We start from the raw sequence: 24,562 nt of genomic DNA, 5'->3' as shown, positions 1-24,562 counted from the left end.
AGTGTTTGTCTTTCTTGGTTTGCATGTCTAAAGTGTTTGTCTTTGTTTGTTTGTATGTTTGAAGTATCTGTCTTTTTTGGTTTGTATTTCTAAAGTGTCTGTCTTTCTATGTTTTTATGTGTGAAGTGTTTGTGTTTGTTGTTTTGTATGTCTTAAGTGTCTGTCTTTGTTGGTTTGTATGTCTAAAGTGCTTGTCTTTCTCTGTTTGTATGTTTGAAGTATGTCAGTATTAATGTCTTTGTTGGTTTGTATGTCTGAAGTGTCTGTCTTCCTCTGTTTGTATGTCTAAAGTGTTTGTCTTTGTCTGTTTGTATGTTTGAAGTGTTTGTCTTTGTTGGTTTGTGTGTCTGAAGTGTCTGTCTTTGTTGGTTTGTATGTCTAAAGTGCTTGTCTTTCTCTGTTTATATGTTTTGAGTGTTTGTTTTTGTTTGTTTGCATGTCCAAAATGTTTGTCTTTCACTGTTTGTATGTCTAAAGTGTTTGTCTTTCTCTGTTTCTATGTCTGAATTGTTTGTCTTTGTTGGTTTGTATGTCTGAAGTGTCTGTCTTTCTATATTTGTATGTCTAAAGTGTTTGTCTTTCTATCTTTGTATGTCTGAAGTGTTTGTCTTAGTTGGTTTGTATGTCTGAAGTGGTTTTCTTTGTTTTTTTGTATGTCTAAAGTGTCTATCGTTCTCTCTTTGTATTTCCTAAGTGTCTGTCCTTGTTTTTTTGCATGTCTGAAATGCTATTCTTTCTATGTTTGCATGTGTGAAGTGTTTGTCTTTGTATGTTTGTATGTTTGAAGTGTTTGTCTTTGTTGGTTTGTATGTCTAAAGTGTCTGTCTTTCTCTGTTTGTATGTCAGAAGTGTTTGTCTTTGTATGTTTGTATGTCTGAAATGTCTATCTTTGTCGCTTTGTATGTCTAAAGTGACCGTCTTTCTCTGTTTTTATGTCTGAAGGGTCTGTCTTTGTTTGTTTGTATGTCTAAAGTGTCTGTCTTTCAATGTTCCTATGTCTAAAGTGCCTGTCTTTCTCCGTTTGTATGTCTTAAGTGTCTGTCTTTGTGGTTTTGTATGTTTGAAGTGTTCGTCTTTGTTAGTTTGTTTGTATGAGGTGCCTCTCTTTGTCTTTCTGTATGTCCGAAGTGTTTGTCTTTCTCTGTTTGTATGTCTAAAGTGTTTGTCTTTGTTGGTTTGTGTGTCTGAAGTGTATGTCTTTCTCTGTTTGTAGGTCTAAAGTGTCTGTCTTTCTCTCTTTGTATGTCTTACGTGTTTGTCTTTTTTTGTTTGTATGTCTGAAGTGCTTGTCTTTTTGGTTTTTATTTCATAAGCGGCTCTCTTTGTCTGTCTGCATTTGTTTATTGGTTGTCTTTGATGGTGTTTATTTCTGAAATGTTGTTCTATGTTGGCTTACATGTCTAAAATGCTGTTCTTTCTCTGTTTTTGTTTTTGAAGTGTTTGTCTTTGTGTGGTTGTATTTCTAAAGTGTATGTTTTTCTCTGTTTGTATGTCTAAAGTGTTTGTCTTTCTCTGTTTGTATGTGTAATGCGTTTGTCTTTGTCGGTTTGTATGTCTAATGGGTTTATCCTTTTTGGTTTGCATGTTTGTAGCGCTTGTCTTTGTTTCTTGGTGTATTTTTACTTTTTGCTTTGTATTGTCTTTATGTCTGAAGCGTCTGTCTTTTTATAATTGTGTGTCTGAAGTGATTTTCTATCTTGTTTTTTTTGTCTGAAGAGTTTGTTTTTGTTGGTTTTTTTGTGTGAAGTTCTTGTCTTTGTTTGTTTGTAGGTCTAAAGTGCCTGTCGTTCTCTGTTTGTATGTCTGAAGTGTTTGTCTTTGTTGGTTTGTATGTCTTAAGTTTCTGTCTTTCTCTGTTTGTATGTCTGAAGTGTATGTTTGTTTGAAGTATGTCAGCATTAATGTCTTTGTTGGTTTGTATGTCTGAAGTGTCTGTCTTTCTCTGTTTGTATGTCTAAAGTGTTTGTCTTTCTCTTTTTGTATGTTTGAAGTGTTTGTCTTTGTTGGTTTGTAGGTCTGAAATGTCTGTCTTTCTCTGTTTGTATGTCTAAAGTGCTTGTCTTTCTCTGTTTTTATGTCTGAAGTGTTTGTATTTGTTGGTTTGTATGTCTGAAGTGCCTGTCTTTCTCTGTTTTTATGTCTGAAGTGTCTGTCTTTCTCTGTTTGTATGTCTGAAATGTTTGTCTTTGTTGGTTTGTATGTGTGAAGTGTCTGTCTTTCATTGTGTGTTTGTCTAAAGTGTTTGTCTTTCTCTGTTTGTATATCTCAAGTGTTTGTCTTTGTTTGTGTGTTAATCTAGTATACTTGACTTTTTTGATATGTATGTCTGCGGCGACTGTCTGTCCTTTGTTGTAAATCTAAAGTGTCACTACTTGTTGGTTTTTTTGTCCGAAGAGCCCGTTTAACTCTTTTTGAATTTCTGAATTGTTTTTATTTGTTTTTTTGTATGTATAAAGTGTTTGTGTTTGTTGGTTTGTATGTCTAAAGTGTCTGTCATTCTCTGTTTGTATGTCAGAAGTGTTTGTCTTTGTTGGTTTGTAACTCTAAAGTGCCCGTCTTTCTCTGTTTGTATGTTTGAAGTGTTTGTCTTTGTTGGTTTGTGTGTCTGAAGTGTCTGTCTTTGTTGGTTTGTATGTCTAAAGTGCTTGTCTTTCTCTGTTTGTATGTCTGAAGTGTTTGTCTTTGTTGTTTTGTATGTCCGAAGTGTCTGTCTGTCTCTGTTTGTATGTCTAAAGTGTTTGTATTTCTCTGTTTGTATGTCTGAAGTGTTTTTCTTTGTTGGTTTGTATGTCTGAAGTGCCTTTCTTTCTATATTTGTATGTCTGAAGTGTTTGTCTTTCTCTGTTTGTAGGTATAAAGTGTCTGTCTTTGTTAGGTGGGACGTCTAATTTGCTCTACTTGTTTTGGTTTAGGAATTAATCAACCGGTCTTTCCCGACGTGGTTGTCGTAAATCTCCTTTGGCATGTTGGCTCTTGTCAGTAATACCAGTCTTTCTATTTGTGCCAATCTAAATCTTGTGTCTGATTTTTATGGCGATTCTAAAGCACAGTTCTTTGTTTGTTTGCGTTTTTATAGTTCTTTTCCTCCTCAGTTTTTATGTCTGAAGTGCTTGTATATGTAGGTTTGTATGTCTGAAATGTCTATCTTTGTCGCTTTGTATGTCTAAAGTGCCCGTCTTTCTCTGTTTGTATGTCTGAAGTGTTTGTCTTTGTTGGTTTGTGTGTCTGAAGTGTATGTCTTTCTCTGTTTGTAGGTCTAAAGAGTTTGTCTTTCTATGTTTGTATGTCTGAAGTGTTTGTCTTTGTTGGTTTTTATTTCTGAAGTGTCTGTCTTTGTTGTTTTGTATGTGTAAAGTGCTTGTCTTTCTCTGTCTCTATGTCTAAAGTGTGTGTCTTTGTCTGTTTGTATGTCTGAAGTGTTTTTAATTGTTGGTTTGTATGTCTGAAGTGTCTTTCTTTCTCTGTTTGTAGGTCTAAAGTGTTTGTCTTTATCTGTTCGTATGTCTGACGTGTTTGTCTCTGTCGGTTTGTATGTCTGAAGTGTTTGTCTTTTTTGTTTGTATGTATAAAGCGGCTGTCTTTCTATGTTTTTATGTCTGAAGTGTTTGTCTTTGTTTGTTTTTATGTCTGAAGTTTCTGTCTTTGTTGGTTTGTATGTTTTAAGTGATTGTCTTTCTCTGTTTGTATGTCTGAAGTGTTTGTCTTTGTTGGTTTGTATGTCTGAAGTGTATGTCTTTCTCTGTTTGTAGGTCTAAAGTGTTTGTCTTTGTCTGTTTGTATGTCTAATGCTTTTGTCTTTGTCTGTTTGTATGTCTAATGGGTTTGTCCTTGTTGGTTTGCATGTCTGAAAAGTTTGTCTTTGTCTTTTGGTATGTCTAAAGTGTTTGCTTTTGATTGCTTGTATGTCTGAAGTGTCTGTATTTTTTGATTTGAGGGTCTGAAGTGATTTTCTTTCTTTTTTTGTATGTCTGAAGTGTTTGTCTTTGTTGGTTTGAAAGTCTGAAGTTGTTGTCTTAGTTGGTTTTGAGGTATAAAGTGTCTGTTGTTCTCTGTTTGTATGTCTGAAGTGTTTGTCTTTGTTTGTTTGTATGTCTAAAGTGTCTGTCTTTCTCTGTTTGTATGTCTGAAGTGTATGTTTGTTTGAAGTATGTCAGCATTAATGTCTTTGTTGGTTTGTATGTCTGAAGTGTCTGTCTTTCTCTGTTTGTATGTCTAAAGTGTTTGTCTTTCTCTTTTTGTATGTTTGAAGTGTTTGTCTTTGTTGGTTTGTAGGTCTGAAATGTCTGTCTTTCTCTGTTTGTATGCCTAAAGTGCATGTCTTTCTCTGTTTTTATGTCTGAAGTGTTTGTATTTGTTGGTTTGTATGTCTGAAGTGACCGTCTTTCTCTGTTTTTATGTCTGAAGTGTCTGTCTTTTTCTGTTTGTATGTCTGAAATGTTTGTCTTTGTTGGTTTGTATGTGTGAAGTGTCTGTCTTTCACTGTTTGTTTGTCTAAAGTGTTTGTCTTTCTCTGTTTGTATGTCTGAAGTGTTTGTCTTCGTTGGTTTGTATGTCTGAAGTGTCTGTCTTTTTTGGTTTGAATGTCTAAAGTGCCTGTCTTTCTCTGTTTGTAAGTGTGAAGTGTCAGTTTATGTTGGATTGTATGTCTGAAGTGCTTTTCTTTCTCTTTTTGTACGTCTCAAGTGTTTATCTTTGTTTCATTTTATGTCTGAAGTGTTTGTCTTTGTTGGTTTGTATGTCTAAAGTGTCTGTCTTTCTCTGTTTGTATGTCTGAAGTGTTTGTCTTTGTTGGTTTGTATGTCTGAAGTGTCTGTCTTTGTTGGTTTGTAACTCTAAAGTGCCCGTCTTTCTCTGTTTGTATGTTTGAAGTGTTTGTCTTTGTTGGTTTGTGTGTCTGAGGTGTCTGTCTTTGTTAGTTTGTATGTCTAAAGTGCTTGTTTTTTTCTGTTTGTATGTCTGAAGTGTTTGTCTTTGTTTGTTTGTATGTCTGAAGTGTCTGTCTTTCACTGTTTGTATGTCTAAAGTGTTTGTCTTTCTCTGTTTGTATGTCTGAAGTGTTTGTCATTGTTGGTTTGTATGTCTAAAGTGCCTGTCTTTCTCTGTTTGTATGTCTGAAGTGTTTATCTTTGTTGGTTTGTATGTCTGAAGCGTTTGTCTTTGTTGGTTTGTATGTCTAAAGTGTCTGTCTTTCTCTGTTTGTATTTCTGAAGTGTTTGTCTTTGTTGGTTTGTATGTCTGAAGTGTCTATCTTTGTTGGTTTGTATGTCTAAAGTGCCTGTCTTTCTCTGTTTGTATGTCTGAAGTGTTTGTATTTGTTGTTTTGTATGTCTGATGTGTCTGTCTTTCTGGTTTGTATGTCTAAAGTGTCTGTCTTTCTCTGTTGGTATGTCTGACGTGTTTGTCTTTGTTGGTTTGTATGTCTAAAGTGTCTGTCTTTGTTGGTTTTTATGTCTAAAGTGCCTGTATTGTCTGAAGTATTTGTCTTTGTTCGTTTGTATGTTTGAAGTGTCTGTTTTTGTTGGTTTGTATTTCTGAAGTGCCTGTTTTTCTATGTTTGCAAGTCTGAAGTGTTTGTATTTGTAGGTTTGTGTGTCTGAAGCGTATGTCTTTCTTTGTTTGTATGTCTGCGGTGTTTTTCTTTGTTGGTTTGTATGTCTGTAGTGTCTGTCTTTGTTGGTTTGTTTGTCTGAAGTGCTTGCCTTTCTCTGTTTGTATGTCTGAAGTGTTTGTCTTTGTTGGTTTGCATGTCTGAAGTGTCTGTCTTTGTTGGTTTGTATGTCTAAGGCGCCTGTCTTTCTCTGTTTGTATGTATGAAATGTTTATTTTTGTTGGTTTGTATGTCTGAAGTGTCTGTCTTTGTTTGTTTGTATGTCTAAAGTACCTGTCTTTCTCTGTTTGTATGTCTGAAGTGCTTGTCTTGTTTGGTTTGTATGTATGAAGTGTCTGTCTTTGGTGGTTTGTATGTCTAAATTGCTTGTCTTTCTCTGTTTGTATGTCTGAAGTGTTTGTCTTTGTTGGTTTGTATGTCTGAAGTGTCTGTCTTTGTTGGTTTTTATGTCTAAAGTTCTTTTATTTCTCTGTTTGTATGTCTGAAGTGTTTGTCTTTGTTGGTTTGTATGTCTGCAGTGTCTGTCTTTCACTGTTTGTATGTCTAAAGTGTTTTTTTTCTCTCTTTGTATGTCTGAAGTGTTTTTCTTCACTGGTTTGTATTTCTGAAATTTCTATCTTTGTTGGTTTGTATGTCTAAAGCGCCTGTATTTATCTTTTTGTACGTCTTAAGTGTTTGTCTTAGTTGATTTGTATGTCTAAAGAGACCACTTTTCTGTGTTTGAATGTGTGAAGTGTTTTTCATTGTTTGTTTGCATGTCTTATGTGTCTGTCTTTGTTTTTTTCTATTTCTGAAGGGTTTTTATTTGTCGGTTGTTATATCTAACGTGTTCGTCTTTGTTGTTTGTATTTCTGAATTGTTTGTCTTTGCTGCTTTGTATATCTAAAGTGCCTGTCTTTCTCTGTTTGCATGTCTGAAGTGTTTGTCTTTTTTTGTTTGTATGTCTGAAGTGTCTTTTTTTGTTGGTTTTTCTGTCTGAAGCGCTTGTCTGTTTTTGTATGTTTGTATGTCTGAACTTTTTGTCTTTTTTGTTTTGTATGTCTTAAGAGGCTGTCTTTGTTGGTTTGTATGTCTAAAGTGCTTTCCTTTTTATGTTTGTATGTTTGAAGTGTGTCAGTATTAATGTCTTTGTTGGTTTGTATGTCTGAAGTGTCTGTCTTTCTCTGTTTGTATGTCTAAAGTGCTTGTATTTCTCTGTTTGTATGTCTGAAGTGTTTGTCTTTGTTGGTTCTGTGAGTCTGAAGTTTCTGTATTTGTTGGTTTATGCGTCTATAGTGCTTGTCTTTCTCAGTTTGTGTGTCTGAAGTGTTTTTCTTTGTTGGTTTGCATTTCAGAAGTATCTTTTTTTGAATGATCGTATTTCTGAAGTGCCTTTATTTCTATGTTTGTATGTCTGAAGTGTTTGTCTTTCTTGGTTTGTATGTCTGAAGTGTCTTTCTTTCACTGTTTGTATGTCTAAAGTGTGTGTCTTTCTCTGTCTGTATGTCTGAATTGTTTGTCTTTGTTGGTTTGTATGTCTGAAGTGTTTGTCTTTCTTGGTTTGTATGTCTGAAGTGCCTGTCTTTCTCTGTTTGTATGTCTGAAGTGTTAGTCTTTGTTTGTTTGTATGTCTAAAGTGCCTGTCTTTCTCTGTTTGTATGTCTGAAGTGTTTGTCTTTGTTTGTTTGTATGTCTGAAGTGTTTGTCTTTGTTGGTTTGTATGTCTAAAGTGCCTGTCTTTTTCTGTTTGTTTGCCTGAAGTCTGTGTTTTCGTTGTTTTGCATGTCTAAAGTGCTTGTCTTTCTCTTTTTGTATGTCTAAAGTGTTTGTCTTTGTTCTTTTGTATGTCTGAAGTGTTTTTCTTTCTTTGTTTGCATGTCTAAAGTGTCTTTCTTTCTCTGTTTCTATGTCTGAAGTGATTTTATTTGTTGTTTTGTATTTCTGAAGTGTCTGTCTTTGTTGGTTTTTATGTATAAAGTGCTTGTTTTTTTGCGCCTTTATGTCTGTAGTTTCTTTGATGGTTTGTATGTCTAAAGTTTCTGTCATCGTTTGTCTGTATGTCTATATCGTCTGTCTGTCCCTGTTTGCATGTCAGAAGTTTTTTGCTTTGTTTGTTTGTATTTCTAAAGTGCCTGTCTTTATCTGTTTGCATGTCTAAAGTGTTTGTCTTTCTCTGTTTGTATGTCTGAAGTGTCTGTTATTCTCTGTTCGTATGTCTGAAGTGTTTGTCTTTGTTGGTTTGTATTTCTGAAGTGTCTCTCTTTGTTGGTTTGTATGTCTAAAGCGCCTGTCTTTCTCTGTTTGTATGTCTGAATTGTTTGTCTGTGTTGGTTTGTATGTCTAAAGTGTCTGTCTTTCTCTGTTTCTATGTCTAAAGTGTTTGTCTTTCTCTGTTTGTATGTCTAAAGTGTTTGTCTTTGTTGGTTTTTATGTCTGAAGTGTCTGTTTTTGTTGGTTTGTATGTCTAAAGTACTTATCTTTCTCTGTTTGTATGCCTGAAGTGTTTGTCTTTGTTGGTTTGTATGTCTAAAGTGTTTGTTTTTGTTGGTTTGTATGTCTAAAGTGCTTGTCTTTCTTTGTTTGTATGTCTGAAGTATTTGTCTTTGTTGGTTTTTATGTCTGAAGTGTCTGTCTTTGTTGGTTTGTATGTCTGAAGCACAGTTTATATAATTAGCTGTATGATATTTCCCTATCTCACCCATTATAAAAACCCGGACCGTGGTGCGATTGCTCCAGAGAATGTATAAACTGGTATAAACATAAGCGGCATTAGATCTTTTCACGGGTAGACAAAGAATAATCACCTATGGAACAAGTACTGACAAAAACACTTGGCCGGCTCACCAATAAGTGGACAATAAGTGCAGAAATAAGTGGGAGGAGCTTTTGTTCGCACCGAGAATGAAGAGCCAGAAATCATCTGCGGTAAACTTACTGGATAATTATATAAACTGTGGTCTGAAGTGTCTGTCTTTGATGGTTTGTATGTCTAAAGTGCTTGTCTTTCTTTGTTTGTATTTCTGAAGTGAATCAGAACAAATATTTAGGGCACGATCAACGAGGGATATTACGACTACTCTTTTAACTTGTGGGGGGGGGAGTTTGTTTTAAAATGCAAATATCTAAAATTTTGTGTGGGTTTTCTATAATTAGTAAAATTGAGTTTATCGAATCTACGAATAATTAATACATAAGGAATGGGATTTTATTTGCGATTTCGATTTCTAAAGTAAACTGTAAATTTCTATCATATGTATTAAGGTGATCTAAAAAACCCTTAAGCTCATTTTCCCCATAGTTCGAGAGTGATATTACGTCATCCATGTAGCGTCCCCAAAAGATATGTTTGAAAAAATACGAATCTAATGCCCAATTTTCAATATGTTCCACATAAATATTCGCCAGTAACCCGGAGAGGGGCGCGCCCAACGCTAGACCATTAATTTGCTGGTAAAAAGAATTACGAAATTAGAAATGCATTGAGTACTCGTTACAGAGTTTAACCAAGGTCATTAAGACTTCCCAATCTATTCCTGCTGCTGAAGCTTCTATCAAGTGATACTTTTCTTTGATTTTATTTTCTAATAACTGTTCAGAAACTAGAATCAATTAGAAAGTAAAATCAATAAAAAAATAGAATCAAATAGAAACAATCAATTATAAGAAATTACGTTTTTGAGGAGGACACTCCCCCACAGCCCTCAGGGCAAGGGTTGTAAGTTATGCCCTGGGGGCATATAAGGTTTTTGATAGAAAACGTTGTCGTAGAAACTTCAGAAAAGGCTCATTCGATTGGAAATCCAAACCCTAGTGCCCTTTTTAATAGTCGAAAGTGATTGTAGGGCAGCTAACCCCCTCTAACGCCCATCTTTTTCAAACACATCCAATCAAAACTTTGAGATAGCCATTTTGCTCAACGTAGTTGAAAGTTCTGGAGATTTGGGCTTTGTGGATGACAACCCTCCCCCCCCCCACACCCCTCTGGGCCAGGGTTGTAAGTTATTCCCGGGGGACAAATAAATTTCTTATAGAAATATTTGTCGTAGAAACTTCAAAAAGGGGCTCATTTGATTGGAAATTGAAATGACTAGTGCCCATTTAATAGTCGGAGGTAATTAAAGGCAACTAACACTCCTTACACGCCCACCCTTTGTCCAAACACATCCAATCAAAATTTTGAGATAACCATTTTGTTCAAAGTCGTTGAAAGATCCGGAAATTATATCTTTGAGGATGACACTCCCCCCAAAGCCGTCAGGGTAAGGCTTGTAAGTAATGCCCTGGGGACATATAAACTTTTTATTGAAAGCTTTGTCGTAGAATCTTGAAAAAGGGCTCATTCTCATTCGATTGGAAATTCAAAGGGCTAGTGCCCTTTTTAATAGTCGAAAGTGATTTGAGGGCAAATAACCGCCCTCTCACGCCCACTGTTTCCCCAAACACATCCAATCAAAATTTTTAGATAGCCATTTTGTTCAACGTAGTTAAAAGTTTTATAAATTAGGTCTTTGAGGATGATAACCCCCTCAGAGCCCTCGGGGCAAGGGGTGTAAGTTATGCCCTGCGGTATGTAGGGTTTTTATAGATAGTGATGTTGTAGAAACTTCAAAAAGGGCTCATTCGATTGGAATTTAGAAGGGTTTGTGCCCTTTTTAATAGTCGAAAGTGTTTGGAGGATAACTAACACCCCTCTCACACCCACCATTTCCCCAAATACATCCAATCAAAATTTTGAGATAGCCATTTTGTTCGAAATAGTTAATAAGTCCGGAAATTATGTTTTTGAGGATGACATTCCCCCCACAGCCCTCGGGGCAACGGTTGTAAATTATGCCCTGGGGGCATACAAGGTTTTTTTTATAGAAAGTTTTGTCGTAGAAAATTCAAAAAGGAATCATTCGATTGGAAATTGAAACGGCAAGTGCCCTTTTCAATAGTCGAAAGGGATTGGAGGGCAAGTAACCCATCTCTTACGTCCAAAATTTCCCCTAACACATACTCTCAAAATTTTGAGATTACGATTATTTTTAAAGTCGTTGAAAGGTCCGTAAATTATGTCTTTGAGGATGATAACCCCTTCCCATATTCCTCAGGGTCAGGGTTGTAAGCTATACCCTGGGGCATATAAGGTTTTTATAGAAAGTGCTGTCGTAGAAATTTCAAAAAGGACTCATTCGATTGGAAATTGAAAGGGTTAGTGCCCTTTTTAATAGACGGAAGTGATTGGAGGGTAATTAACCCCCCTCTCAAACCCACCATTTCCCCAAACACATCCAATCAAAATTTAGAGATAGCAATTTTCTTCAACGTAGTTGGAAGTTCTAGGAATTAGGTCTTTGAGGACGACACCCACTCCCCCCCCCCAGTCCTTAGGGCAAGGGTTGTAAGTTATGCCCTGTTGGCATGTAAGGTTTTTATTGAAAGTGTTTTCGTAGAAACTTCAAAAGGGCTCATTCGATTGGAAATTAAAAGGCCTAGTGCCTTTTCTAGTAGTTGAAAGTGATTGGAGAACAACTAACCCTCTCACGCCCACTATTTACCCAAACACGTCCAATCAAAATTTTGAGATAGCCGTTTTGTTTAACGTAGTTGAAAGATCTGGAAATTAGGTCTTTGAGGATGACAAGTCCCCTCACAACCCTCAGGGCAAGGTTGTAATTTATGCCCTGGGGGCATATAAGGTGTTTATACAAAGCGTTGTCGTAGAAACTCAAAAAGGTCTCATTCGATTGGGAATTGAAATGGCTAGTGCCCTTTTTAATAATCGAAAATGATTGGAAGGTTTGACGTTTTTATAGTAAAGATCGATCTGGGTAGAATATAATATTTTTTTATTTTTTTAGACCAGGGCACTTTGTATCGAAGGAGTTGTCATAGGAACTTCGAAAACGGCTCAATCGATTAAAATAGAAAGGAATAATGCCCCTTTAATAGTAAAAGTGATTGGAGGGCAACTAGTTCCCCTCCCACGCCCACCCTCCCATTTGCCCATTATGTTTAAAAACTAAATTTTGCCTTAAGATTAAATAAAAATGCACAGTGTTAAGGCTAATTCCCAATAAGGCATCAAACTTTTGATGCTACTTCTGCTCTTAAAATTTAACCAAATAAAAATAGCGTAAATGTATCCAAGCTATCAAAGAAAGTAAACAGATTTTTTTTTGCGAATGTTATCAAGTTTTCTATTTCCGGTCAACTAGAGGAGGTATAAAACTAAATTAAACACTACTATTTGTGTCCAGATTTTTAAAGGGTGTATGTTGTTAAAAATTGCTGAAATTTTTTTCCCAGCATACAAATAGCAGGCCAAATTATAAAGCCTTAAAAAAACGAAAAGATTGTAGTTTTATTTTCTTTTTCCCTGAAAAGACTATTTCAATATAAAACGAACAGAAATTAATTTAAAAAGCTTTTTCCTCGGAATAAGTTTTTCAAAGAAAAGTAAAGAACTCCATTAAACCAAAAGTAAGCAAAAATCATTTCAAATGATCTACCAAGCGTGAAACTACCACAAATCAGCATCGATAAATAAATGAAACCCAAAACGAACAGAAATTACAATAATAACCGAGTCAAACTCAAAACGAGCAGATATTAACATGAGTAGCGATCAAAACCCATATGCCTTCCCAAGGCTAGAACATAATTTGCACTTTACCGAAAAAATACAAATGAATGACCATTGTCAGTTTAATATACATATACTGATATTTAGTAACCAAAAGGTTAATATTATTTAATTTATTAAAGTTATAAAAATAAAAAAAATTATATATTTTCAGTAAAGTGCAAATTATGTTCTGGCCTTGGGAAGGCATAGGGGTTTTGAGCCCCCTACTCTTGTTAATTTCTGCTCGTTTTGGGTTTCATTTATTTATCAATGCTAATTTGTGGTAGTTTCACGCTTGGTAGATTATTCGATTTTATTTTTGCTTATTTTTGGTTTAATGGAGTTCTTTAGTTTTCATTGAAAAACTTGTTTTGTGGAAAAAGTTTTTTTTAATTAATCTCTTCCAAGGAGTAAATGATTTGTTGGAGTAGTCAGAAATTAGGTTTGTGGGGCTTTGCTCATCCCTGTGGAACTGTGTTTTTTATGGGGCTTTGCTCATCCCTGTGGAACTGTGCTTTTCATGCGGCTTTGCTCATCCCTGCGGAAATGTGATTTTCATGGGGCTTTGCTCATCCCTGTGGAACTGTGCTTTTCATGACTCATATCCTAGGATTTTTACTCATGTCCTACGATTATGGTCGTTGGTCGCACTGTAGAATTATGTGCGTTCATACAATTTTTGAAATATCCATGACATCAGTGGAGAAAAAGAGAACTTTCAAATTATAACGTCCTTACCGCACAAAGGGAAGGATTCCTTCCCTTTAGCATGTCTCGACTTTCCCGGGTTTACACCACATTTCTTGAAAAGCTGAATTCTGAAATTCAATATGAAATATAAAGCGCACGGCATTTCCGTATACCGGGTGTGGCGGGAAAAATCTGTTTTTGGTTTTGATTTTTTTTCTTGATTTTTTTTTCTAGTCAGTATATTTTTTTAGTTTAGTTTTTTTTTTAGTTAGTATACCTGAAATATATAACCTAGGGCTGTCCCTGACTGGTACCAAAAATATCGCGGACCAATGAATATCACCATCTGGTGTTGTTTTGCCTTATTGTCTAAGTTATGTAATTCCAATTGATGTTTTAACGTCTCCTCCCTAAATGAAGATATTTATAAGAATTTCTCCCTTTCTCTTATTTTCCTGTAGTTCGTTAATGCTTTTTTCGTGGGGAGGAGGCTTTGATGCCCCGAATTAAGTTATTTGGAGTATTTATTGCACATTAATGTCTTCATTATGCAGGGGCTAGTACTCAGGGAGACTAGGGAGTTAATTTTACTTTCCTGCTATTTTAAAAAAATCACTTTTCCCTTGTAAAAAAAAGAGTTTTGACGCTTAATGTCGATTATATTCCAGATGTTTCACAATGGTCCAATTGGTTTTCTGGCAAATAAAAGGAAATGACTTGCCTGATGTTGGTGCACAATCTTTGAGTAATTATTCATACGTATCTCTTCATCCAGGAAGAAAAAAATCCCCAAGAAGTCCTAGTTATGACAAGTACTACCATAATCATTATAATGCGTATTCAGAGCAAAAAGACTGCGCTGTTTTTGTACAAAAGAAGGACCCATATTTGACTTTAAACAGGTAATTATTATTCGTCAAAAAGTGCACAGTTGTTATGAATAATTCATAATGAGGCTATAAAAGAAAGCATTCCGAGATTTCTTGCTTCTGAGAAATTTAATTGTAGATATTAGTTAAGGATCTAGGCGTTTGGACCCTAGGCGTTCCCCCTTCGGAAAATCCCTCCCTGCAGAAAATTTTCCCCAGAAACTTCCCCCGCGAAGTCCCTCCTTTGCAAAAAATCACCCCCCCTCCAAAAATTTCCTATGGAAAGTTTGCCCTATGAAATTTCAACCCGGCCTATCCCCCCCCCCTTTTCCCCAAGCCATCCAATCCAAATTTCTATATAGCCATTTTGTTCAAAATAGTTCAAAGGCTAAATAACCATGCCTCCAAGCTTGACAACCCTCCTTCCATTCCCAGGGCATGGGCTGTAAGCTATGCAAGTTGCCTCAAAGGGTGCATTTTAATACCAAAACATTCTAACTCTCATTGAACCTTCAGGTAAATGCAGGATTAGTTCTAAGGAAGGGGCGGGGAGAGGGGTGGAGTTAGGGATTGATATTTAATCCCTCCCCTCGTGGTCGCAGAAATTTTGGAGAATGCTCGTTCGATCGAAAATGGAGAGTTCTAGTCCTTTTTTATAAGTCGAAAATGATTGGAGACCAGCCAGTCCCTGTCCTAAAACTGTTTTTGATATCCGGTCCTTTCGTTACGCCTTAGGACATCTGGTCGACATTTTGAGGTGCTTATTTTTTACTTTCTCTGTGACTGCTCAGTTGTGTGTTTGGTGAAATTTTCCATGGAGGGTAATTTTCTGGGGGGGGATTTTCTGGTGGAATTTTTCGCGGAGGGGGCAAAGCGGCTCCCATTATATACAATATTAAAGCAAACAACTTAAACGGAAATTCAACAGTGGTGTCAATTCATGGAAATTAAGTCGGGCAAAATATATCCCACCAAAATATGGTGGGGTATTTTTATTTATTTTTTTTTCTTTGAAAATGACAAAAATTACAATTTTTCAATGAAAATACCTAAAAGGTATTTTTCAAAATCTAGGCAGGACAACAAATCATCATTGGGCAGGGAATATCTCATCCCTGCCCCCCCCCCTAATTAACGCTACTATAATCAAATTAAGGGTTTCTAGCGCTTAATATCTAATAGTTAAAGAATTAATCATTGTTTTTTTTAACCACGCAGGTTTGGGCTTAGTCTCAAACATCCGTCAAAACCAGTCTCGTCTAGTGGCTAGTTTTACGAAACGATTTATTCACTGACAATTTTTAGTGGGGAAAAGAACTTGAGCTGTAATGCTCTTAACCTTAATTTGTATATGTTCCATTTTCAATAGTATTAAAACAAACGGGCTTCGCAACTTATAGTCTTATGTTTCGTAATTCTTTCTCTGTTGATACGTATGTGTTTATAATTTCAGTATTAGTAAGATTGTTTTAATTAAATCCATATAATATAAGTCTTTTGTTGTGGAGCAGCTACAGCTTAAACTGTATGGAGAGTTAATCATAGGTATCGCAATCGCGCTGCCTAAGTAAAGAACGATGTTGGCTATTATTATTTTTTTTTTTTTTTGTTTGAGACCAGGGCACTTCCTATCGAAGGAGTTGTCGTAGAAATTTCGAAAAGGGCTCATTTGACTGGAAATTGGAGTGGCTAGTGCCCTTTTCAATAGTCAAAAGTGATTGGAAGGCAACTAATACCCCTTGCACGGCCACCATTTCCCCAAACACATCCAATCAAAATTTTGAGATAACTATTTTGTTCATCGTAGTTGATTTCCAGATAGAAATTATGTTTTTGAGGAGGGTACTCCCCCACAGCCCTCAGGGCAAGGGTTGTAAGTTGTCCCCTGGGGGCATATAAGATTTTTTATAAAAAGCGTTGTTGAAACTTCAAAAAGGACTCATTCGATTAGAAATTCAAAGGGCTAGCGCCCTTTTTAATACTCAAAAGTGATTGGAGGACAACTAACCCCCCTCTTACGCCCACCTTTTCCCCAAACACATCCAATAAAAATTTTGAGACAACCATTTTGTTCAACGTAGCTGAAAGTTCTGGAAATTAGGTCTTTGAGGATGATAACCCCCTCAGAGCCCTCAGGGCAAGGGTTATAAGTTATACCATGGGGGCTATATAAGGTTTTTATTGAAAGCTTTGTCGCTGAAACTTAAAAAAGGGCGCATTTGATTGGAAATTCAAAGGGCTAGTGCCCTTTTTAATAGTCGAAAGTGATTGAAGGATAACTAACACCCTCCGACACCCACCATTTCCCCAAACACATCCAATCAAAATTTTGAGATAGCCATTTTGTTCGACGTAGTTAAAAAGCCCGGAAATTATATTTTTGAGGATGAGATTCCCCCCACAGTCCTCACGGCAAGGGTTATAAGTTATGCCCTGGGGGGATTTAAGTTTTTTTTATAGAAAGCGTTGTCGTAGAAACTTCAAAAAGAGCTCATTCGATTGGAAATTGAAAGGGCTAGTGCCCTTTTTAATAAAACCCCTCTCACGCCCACCATTTCCCCAAACACATCCAATCAAAATTTTGAGATAGTCATTTTGTTCAACGCAGTTGAAAAGTCCGGAAATTGGGTCTTTGAGGATGAAAATCCCCCCCCCCCAGCCGTCAGGACAAGGGTTGTAAGTTTTGCCCTGGGGGCATATAAGGTTTTTATAAAAAGCATTGTCGTAGAAACTTCATAAAAGGCTCATTCAGTTGGAAATTGGAAGGGCTAGTGCCCTTTTTAACAGTTGAAAGTGGTAGGGGAACTAACCCCCCTCTCACCCCCACCATTGCCCCAAACATGCCCACCGTGCCCCCAAACACATCCAATCAAAATTTTTAGATAGCCATTTTGTTCAACGGTGTTGAAAGTTCTGGAAATTAGGTCTTTGAAGATGACAACCCCCACCCCCCAGCCCTCAGGGCAAGGGTTGTAAGTTATGCCCTGGGGGTATATATGGTTTTTATAGAAAGTGTTGTCGTAGAAACTTCAAAAAGGGCTCATTCGATTGGGAATTGAAAGGGCTAGCGCCCCATTTAATAGTCGGAATTGATTGGAGTGCAGCTAACTCCTCTCTCACGCCCGCCATTTCCTCAAACACATCCAATCAAAATTTTGAGATAGCAATTTTTTTCAACATAGTTGAAAGTCCTGGAAATTAGGTCTTTGAGGATGACACCCCCCTGCCATCAGGGCAAGGGTTGTAAGTTATGCCCTGGGGGCATATACGGTTTTATAAAAAGCGTTGTCGTACAAACTTCAAAAGGACTCATTCAATTTGAAATTGAAAGGGCTAGTGCCTGTTTAATAGCTGAAAGTGATTGGAGTACAACTAACGCCCCTCTCACAACCACCATTTCTCCAAGCACATGCAATGAAAATTTTGAGATAGCCGTTTTGTTCAACGTAGTTTAAGTTCTGGAAATTAGGTCTTTTTGGATGACAAACCCGTCACAACCCTCAGGGCCAGGGTTGTAATTTATACCCTGGGGGCATATAAGGTGTTTAAAGAAAGCGTTGTCGTAGACACTCAAAAAGGGCCCATTCGATTGGAAATTGAAAGGGCTAGTGCCCTTTTTAATAGTTGAAAGGGATTGGACGGCTTGACATTTTTATAGTAAAGACCAATGTGGGTACAATGTATTATTATCACTTTTTTTTTAGACCAGGTCACTTCGTATAAAAGGAGTTGTCGTGGAAACTTCGAAAAGGGCTCAGTCGATTGAAAATAGAAAGGGCTAGTGCCCTTTTTAATAGTTTAAAGTGATTGGAGGGCAACCAATCCCCCTCCCACGCCCACCCTCCGATTTGCCCATTATGTTTAAAAACTAAATGGTGCCTTAAGATTAAATCAAAATGCACTGTTGTAATGCTAATTCCGAATAAGGCATATCAGCAGCATCCCAAGAATGACTGAGGGTATTATGTTCAAACTTTCGGAGCAACTTCTGCTCTTAAAGTTTAATCAAATCAAAATAGCGTAAGTGTATCCAAGCTATCTAAGAAAGTATTACTGAAAAAAAAAAAAAACGAATGTGCATTGTCAGTTTAATTTTACATATACTGATATTTATTCATCAAAATGTTAATATTATTTGATTTATTAAAGTTATAAAAGTAAAAATATTTATATTTTTTTTCATTAAAGAGCATATTATGTTCTGTCCTTGGGAAGGCATAGGGGTTTTGAGCCCTACTCATGTTAATTTATGCTCGTTTTGAGTTGACTCTTTTATTTATTTTAATTTCTGTTCGTTTTGGGTTTCATTTATTTATCGATGCTGATTTGTGGTAGTTTCACGCTTGGTAGATTATTTGTAGATGTTTGATTGATAGATTGTTTGATTTTATTTTTGCTCATTTTTGTTTTAATGGAGTTCTTTACTTTTCTTTGAAAAACTTATTTTTTTGAAAAAGTTTTTTTAATTAATCACAGAGAAACAAATACTATTCTAGGGATAAACGTTGTGACTCAACTTTTTTCTTATGTTTGCAAGGTTAATATTTTTTTTTACAAAAAAAAACAATAAGGTTTTGTTTTGTTTCTATTGTGTCAAAATTTAATACAGAAAAACGGGGTAAATACAACAGCGATAAAAACGTGGGTTTTTGACAGTAGTAATAGGGTTACGGATCCGGTCGCTGCGCCTCTAAGGGCATTCTGAAAGACGTTGGTCTTTTGTTTGGAAATTGAAAGGACCTTGTCAATGACGTAGGTTTTCAGAGAGGATGGCGTAGGTTTTTAGAATTTAAGTGTTGAAAGTGTGTCATTTTAGAGACAATGTGGATATACTATTGAGGGTCAACGACCCTGGTAATGGGGCTATGAATCCGGCCGCTGCACCCCCTAGGGGTATTCTCCAAGATGGTGGTCCATTGTTTATTTCGTCCATTGTGACGCAAAGGTGGTTGTTACGTTTCACTGAACACAGTTTAACAGGTGTTATGTATTGAAGTCACTGAGCTGTAAACCTCATTCCGCAAGCATTAGATCTATCAAACGACCTTGTCAATGACGTAGGTTTTTTGCAAATTTAAATGCCAATGAAGTAGGTTTTTGGTAAATTTAAATGTCTAAGGCCCAAGATGGTTTTTAGGGTAATTGACATTTAAATTTGCAAAAAAACCTACGCCATTGCACCTGCTGCCAAAGATTTTTTCTTTAAAACATTCTTCTTCAGAACATTTCTCAAGATATTTTTCAGGATTTTGTTTCAAGACGTTTTTTTCAAGGGATGGTTCTTCAAGACGTTAAAAGACGTTTTTGAATTTTGTTTTCTGGCGTTTCAAGACGTTTTTCAAAATATTTTTCCTTCAAGACGCTTTTCTTCAAGATTTTTTTCTTCAAGATGATTTTCAAGACGTTTTCAAAGATGTTTTTCTTCAAGACATTTTTCTTAAAGAAGTTTTTCAAGATTTGTTTCTTCAAGGCAATTTTCAAGATGTTTTTCAAGATTTTTTCGTCAAGATGTTCTTCAAGACACTGGTCCATAGTGGGGACCCCCCGCACGTAAAAATGATCTTAATATTCCCTCGAAAATTTATAAGGCTTCCGAGCACATGGGTTTTTCCAGCGACATTATCATCGTGGTTTGCGTAAGAGTATATTGATACTCAGAAATATCTTACTTGATTATAGGCTAGTGAAAACGTTTATGGAATGCATGCGTATTTAACGGGTAATATGACATAATTTTTGGTGAACATGGCCTTAGGATTTTTTTTTACCTCTAAACATAACCTGTAAACATTTCAACCTCTAAAAAAATTGAAATTATAAAATACCTGTCTGGTGTAGGATTAAAACACGAGACTCGAGGTTTCCTATGATAAATGGGTGACGAGTTAGTCAGCTGAACTAAACAGCCAATGATAATATGAAGTTTCTAGAACTACATTCTAAGCAATACGTCTCGTACTAGCAAACACACAGTCACACAAAAAGACACATAAACACACAAAAAGACACACATACACACAGACACACAAACAGGCACACATGGACATAGACACACAGGCAAACAGAACCACAAACAAACACATAGACATGAAAACAGAGACACAGGCACGCAGACACGCAGACAGACACGCAGCCAAACAAACAAAAAGATACATGGACATACAGACAGACAGACAAAAAGACACACACACAGACAGAAAAAATATATAAAGAAGGAGAGACAAAAAGACACACAGACAGACACAAAAAAGACAAGGCAGACAAAAAGACACACAGGCACATAGACATACAAACAGCACACAGGCACACAGATACACAGACATACAGACATAAAGACACACACACAGAGAGAGACAGACAGAAATACACACAAACACACAGACAAATAGACAAAAAGACACACAGACAGACAGACAAAAACGACACACCGACAGACAGCAAAAAGACACAAAGACAGACAAACAAAAATACAGATTGACAAAAAGACACAAAGTCAGACAGACAAAAAGACACAGAAATATTGTCCATTAAAATTGAAACGGAGTTTGAATCAGTTTTATCAGTAAAAGTACCAAGAACAATGCAAATGAAACGACATTTTAATCAGTTTGATCGGGAAAATTACCAAGAACAGTAAAAATAAATGGGATTTAAATCAGCTTGATCGGTAACAGTCTCAAGAGCAATGAAAATGAAAGGTAATTTTTATCGATTTGACTGATAAAAGTGCAAGAAAAATGATAAAGAAATGATATTTGAATCACTTTGATCGGTAAAGGTACCAAGAAGAGTGAAAATGAAATGGGATTTGAATAGGTTTGATCATTATAAGTATCAACCAGAGAGACAATGAAAAGGGATCAGACAAACAAAAAATACACCTTTTCATATTTTCTTCTTGTTTCGAGCAAAAGTACATTCTGAAGCATACATTTACATATTTTCATCGCGTTTTGAGGTATGATCAGTAAAAGTACCAAGAAAAGTGAAAATGAAATACGGTTTTATTCAACTATGGTTATAGATGGCACCATAATTGATTTTAAAGCTAGGTTGGGCTTTCCTTACTGCTTGCAACATATGTGCTTTTAAGCTAGGTTTGTTTGGGTTCTTTTGACGTGATTCCTCACGCTCACTGAACCCAAATGAAACTAGCTTAAAAGTACTTATGTCTTTATGTTGGTAAAAATACCAAGAAGAGGGAAAATGAAACTGATCGGTGAAAGTACCAGTAACAGAAACAATGAAATGAGATTTGAATCGATTTTGCCACTAAAACGGTGGACTTTGGAAAATTCCGGTTCATCTCTCTCAGAGTTTTGTAAAAACCCTATTCACCTATATCAGACTCTAGTACACCCCCTATGAGCCCGGTAGTAGAACTTATTTCTCTGAAAATTCCTGTTTTTGCATTGCTGAATTTTGAATAAAAATTCTAAACGTTGGAATTGCTAGAGTGTCCCAAAAATAATGGAAACATAACAAAGTAATGTAATGAAATGTTTTTATTGAAATTGTAGCACGTACAATATTACATGCTAGTAATATCATCAATAAAAATTGAATGTTTAGAGTCTGTTCCATAAAATAATTCATCATGTTTTCTCTTGACGTGGAACTTATTCCATTTCGGGGTCATACAAGACTTTTAACATATTTTCACCTATTAGCTCATCCCATATTTCATCAATGCTGTTATTTGTGTCAATGAATGTATCTATTGGCAAACTACCTGTGGTACTTCTAACGTTTACAGCTGCTTTGCTTTCCATCGATTCATGTTTATATTCCATGATGATATCATCTGCCAATGCCCTTTTTGTTTTACTTGGAATTTTATTGTCTATTATAACATTATTTTTACATATATTGTAGTTCTAACACATAGACAAAATATGGCTTATGATATTTGTAGAGCAGTAGGCTTGTCTTCTTCTTGTCTTCTTTTGAATGGTAATACCTGAAAGATCGTGATAATATTTATCAACCTGCATTGTGTTACCAGAACCATAAGCAAAAATTGTCCTTCGTCATCTACTATTAGTTTTGGACTAGCATTCACATTGAGCGCTATTACCTCTGGAAATCTCACTCTGGCATATCTACCATCACCTATGTTGAATTTGTTCGGTTCTCCAAAGAAATTTAATCTCACATTGTCATGACAATACACATATACATTTCCAATAAGATCCTTATTATTGCTTGTTTCTTAGTTCAGATATTCATCTTTACAATTATTCAACGCTACGATAACTCTATCGTGCACACACATTCTTGAAATATTTAATCTTTGCCTTATAAAATAATATATAAGTGCTTATCCTTCCAGTGCACTATTAATACTGATCGAAAACATACAATAAACTAACTACTGTCGATGACCAGCCACAGAGTACCATAGGGGCAGCCGTATAAGAAAATTCCGGAACCAGAACAGGGACCGACGATACTGGAACTGGAACCGGTGGAACCGGAACCAGCGGAATCAGAGCTGTAACCGGTGGAACTGGAACCAGTTGAACCAGAACTGGAACCGGTAGAACTAACCCGGAACAGGAATCATGGTCGGAACCGGCTGAACTGGAACTGGGACCGGCAGAACTGAAACTGGAACCTGCGGAGCCTGAACTGAAATGATAGCGGCGTTGGAAAAACCTGTGTGCTCGGAAGCCTTCTAAATTTTCTAGGGGGTACTAAGATCTTTTTTACATGAGGGGGTTCCCCACTGTGGGCCAGTGTCTTGAAAACTGTATTAAAACGTCATGCAGAAAAATATCTTGAAATACATCTTGAAAAGTATTGAAGAACGTCTTGAAACATGTCTTGAAGAAGAAAAATTTTTGGCTCCTAGTGCAAAAGAGATAGGGTTGTTGCAACATTACATGACTTTTTGGAACCGAACAAGTAAGCGAAAAATGTAGTTGACCTTCAAAACCCGTTTGGGTACTATACATTTAAATTTAAAAAAATCTACGTCATCCTATTCAAAGACCTACGTCATTGACAAGGTTGTTTGATAGATTTAATGTTTGAGCAATGATACTTGTTTAACAGCTCATTTACTTCAATACATAACATCCGCTAGGTTGTGTGCAGTGAAACGAAACTCTTGCTTCAGCCTGGTTACGGGAAAACCGCTGTGCTCGGAAGTATTGAAAAGGATACCTGGCCGGCTGTAGTCAACACAAATTTTGGAATCAAAACAAGTGTTGCGTAAGCCTGGTAAGGGGAAAACCACTGTGCTCGGAAGTATTAAAAAGAATATCCGTCCGGATGTAGTCATTATAGATTTTGGAATAAAAACAAGTGCCGTTGACCCTCAATCGTACACCCATTACAGTACAAAAAGGATACCTGACTGGCTGTAGTCATTAAATAGCGACGAAGACCACACTGCCTCTCCATAACAAACAATAAGTAGAACAACAGGTAGAATTTTATACAAGACAGTGGACGCAACTTTAAATGAATATTTCAACCCTATATCCAAGGGCCGTCCTCAGCAAAACAAACGAAGAAAAAAAAATATAAAAGAAACTTACATTAAATTCGATCATTAAAACTGAAAAAAGTTTTTAAAAATTTTTTCAAAACAGCCCTAATATCATTACTTCAAGGAAGTTCAACTGTCCTGTATAAAAATTTCCCTGTTGTTCTACTTATTGTTTATGCTGTAGTCACTACAAACTTTGGAATCAAAACAAATGTTGCCTAGGCCCGGTAACGGGAAAACCACTGTGCTCGGAAGCAATAGAAAAGAATACCTGGCTAGCTGGAAGCCTTCCAAATTTTGGAATCAAAACAAATGTCGTTGAATTTCAATAGCACACCCATTACAGTGCAAACAGGATACCTGGTCCGCAGGAAGCCTTAAAATTTTTGGAAGCAAAACAAATGTCGTTGACTTTCAATATTACGTGCTTTACAGTACAATAAGGGTACCTGGCCCTCAGGATCCATAAGACATTTTGGAATCAAAACAAATGTCATTGACCAACAATAGTGCACCCACTATGTTTCTAGGATGACACACTTTCATCATTTAAATTCGCAAGAAACCTAAGTCATCCTTTGGAAAAACCTACGTCATTGAAAGGGTTGTTTGAATTTCAATAGACCAACGTCTTGGAGAATACCAGGAAGGTTTTCTTACCTTGCCCACGGGAAGCCTTACAAATTTTGGAAGCAAAAAAAAATGTTGTGGCCCCTCAATTGCACATTCACTATTTTCCTAGGATGTCACACTTTCATTATTTAAATTCGCAAAAACCTACATCATCTTCTACAAAAACTTTCATCATTGACAAGGTTGTTTGAAATTCCATATGGCAACGATATACCAATGTCTTGGAGAACGCCCTTAGGAGTGCAGTTTCCGGATCCCTAACCCCATTATCACTTTTGCTTCCCTTTTTAACAGGTGCTTGAGTGATTAGCGTACGAAATGTGGACGGTTGATATTCAATCAGTTCGTGGTAACGAACCGTAAGTAAGGAGTGACTCGGCCCAATAGTAACCGAAACTCGAAAAAAAGAATTTTGATAACAATAGATACATGAAAAGAATTGGCTTTTTATGCTGATTCCAAATATATAAGATTCATTACGTTTAATTTTACCAGTCAAAATCTGCCCGATATTTTAAAAAGGAGGGACGCCCCCAATAGAGGAATATTGTTGAAAATCGGACCATCAGATTCAACGTATCAGAGAACCCTACTGTAGAGACTTCAAGCATCCATCTGTAAAAATGTGGAATCTGTATTTTTTGCCAGAAGAAAGATCATGGATGCCTGTTTATTTT

General features: G+C 36.3%; 1 protein-coding gene across 1 annotated transcript in view; it reads left to right on the top strand.

Moving 5' to 3' along the window:
* The window catches only part of LOC148943530 (salivary peroxidase/catechol oxidase-like), a 171,675-nt gene that overhangs the window by 17,957 nt on the left and 129,156 nt on the right, over nucleotides 1-24,562 (top strand). Inside the window, exon 2 of the mRNA XM_089101013.1 lies at nucleotides 13,556-13,789. Within this exon, the coding sequence (XP_088957139.1) occupies nucleotides 13,556-13,789 (234 nt within the window). The remainder of the gene's footprint in view (nucleotides 1-13,555; nucleotides 13,790-24,562) is intronic.

Source organism: Artemia sp. Qi Xiang Cuo, chromosome 15 (assembly GCF_049724085.1).
Source record: "Artemia sp. Qi Xiang Cuo chromosome 15, ASM4972408v1, whole genome shotgun sequence".
NCBI lineage: Eukaryota > Metazoa > Arthropoda > Branchiopoda > Anostraca > Artemiidae > Artemia > Artemia sp. Qi Xiang Cuo.
The sequence above is the reverse complement of the archived record's forward strand: the minus strand, read 5'-3'. Positions and strand labels throughout refer to the sequence as shown.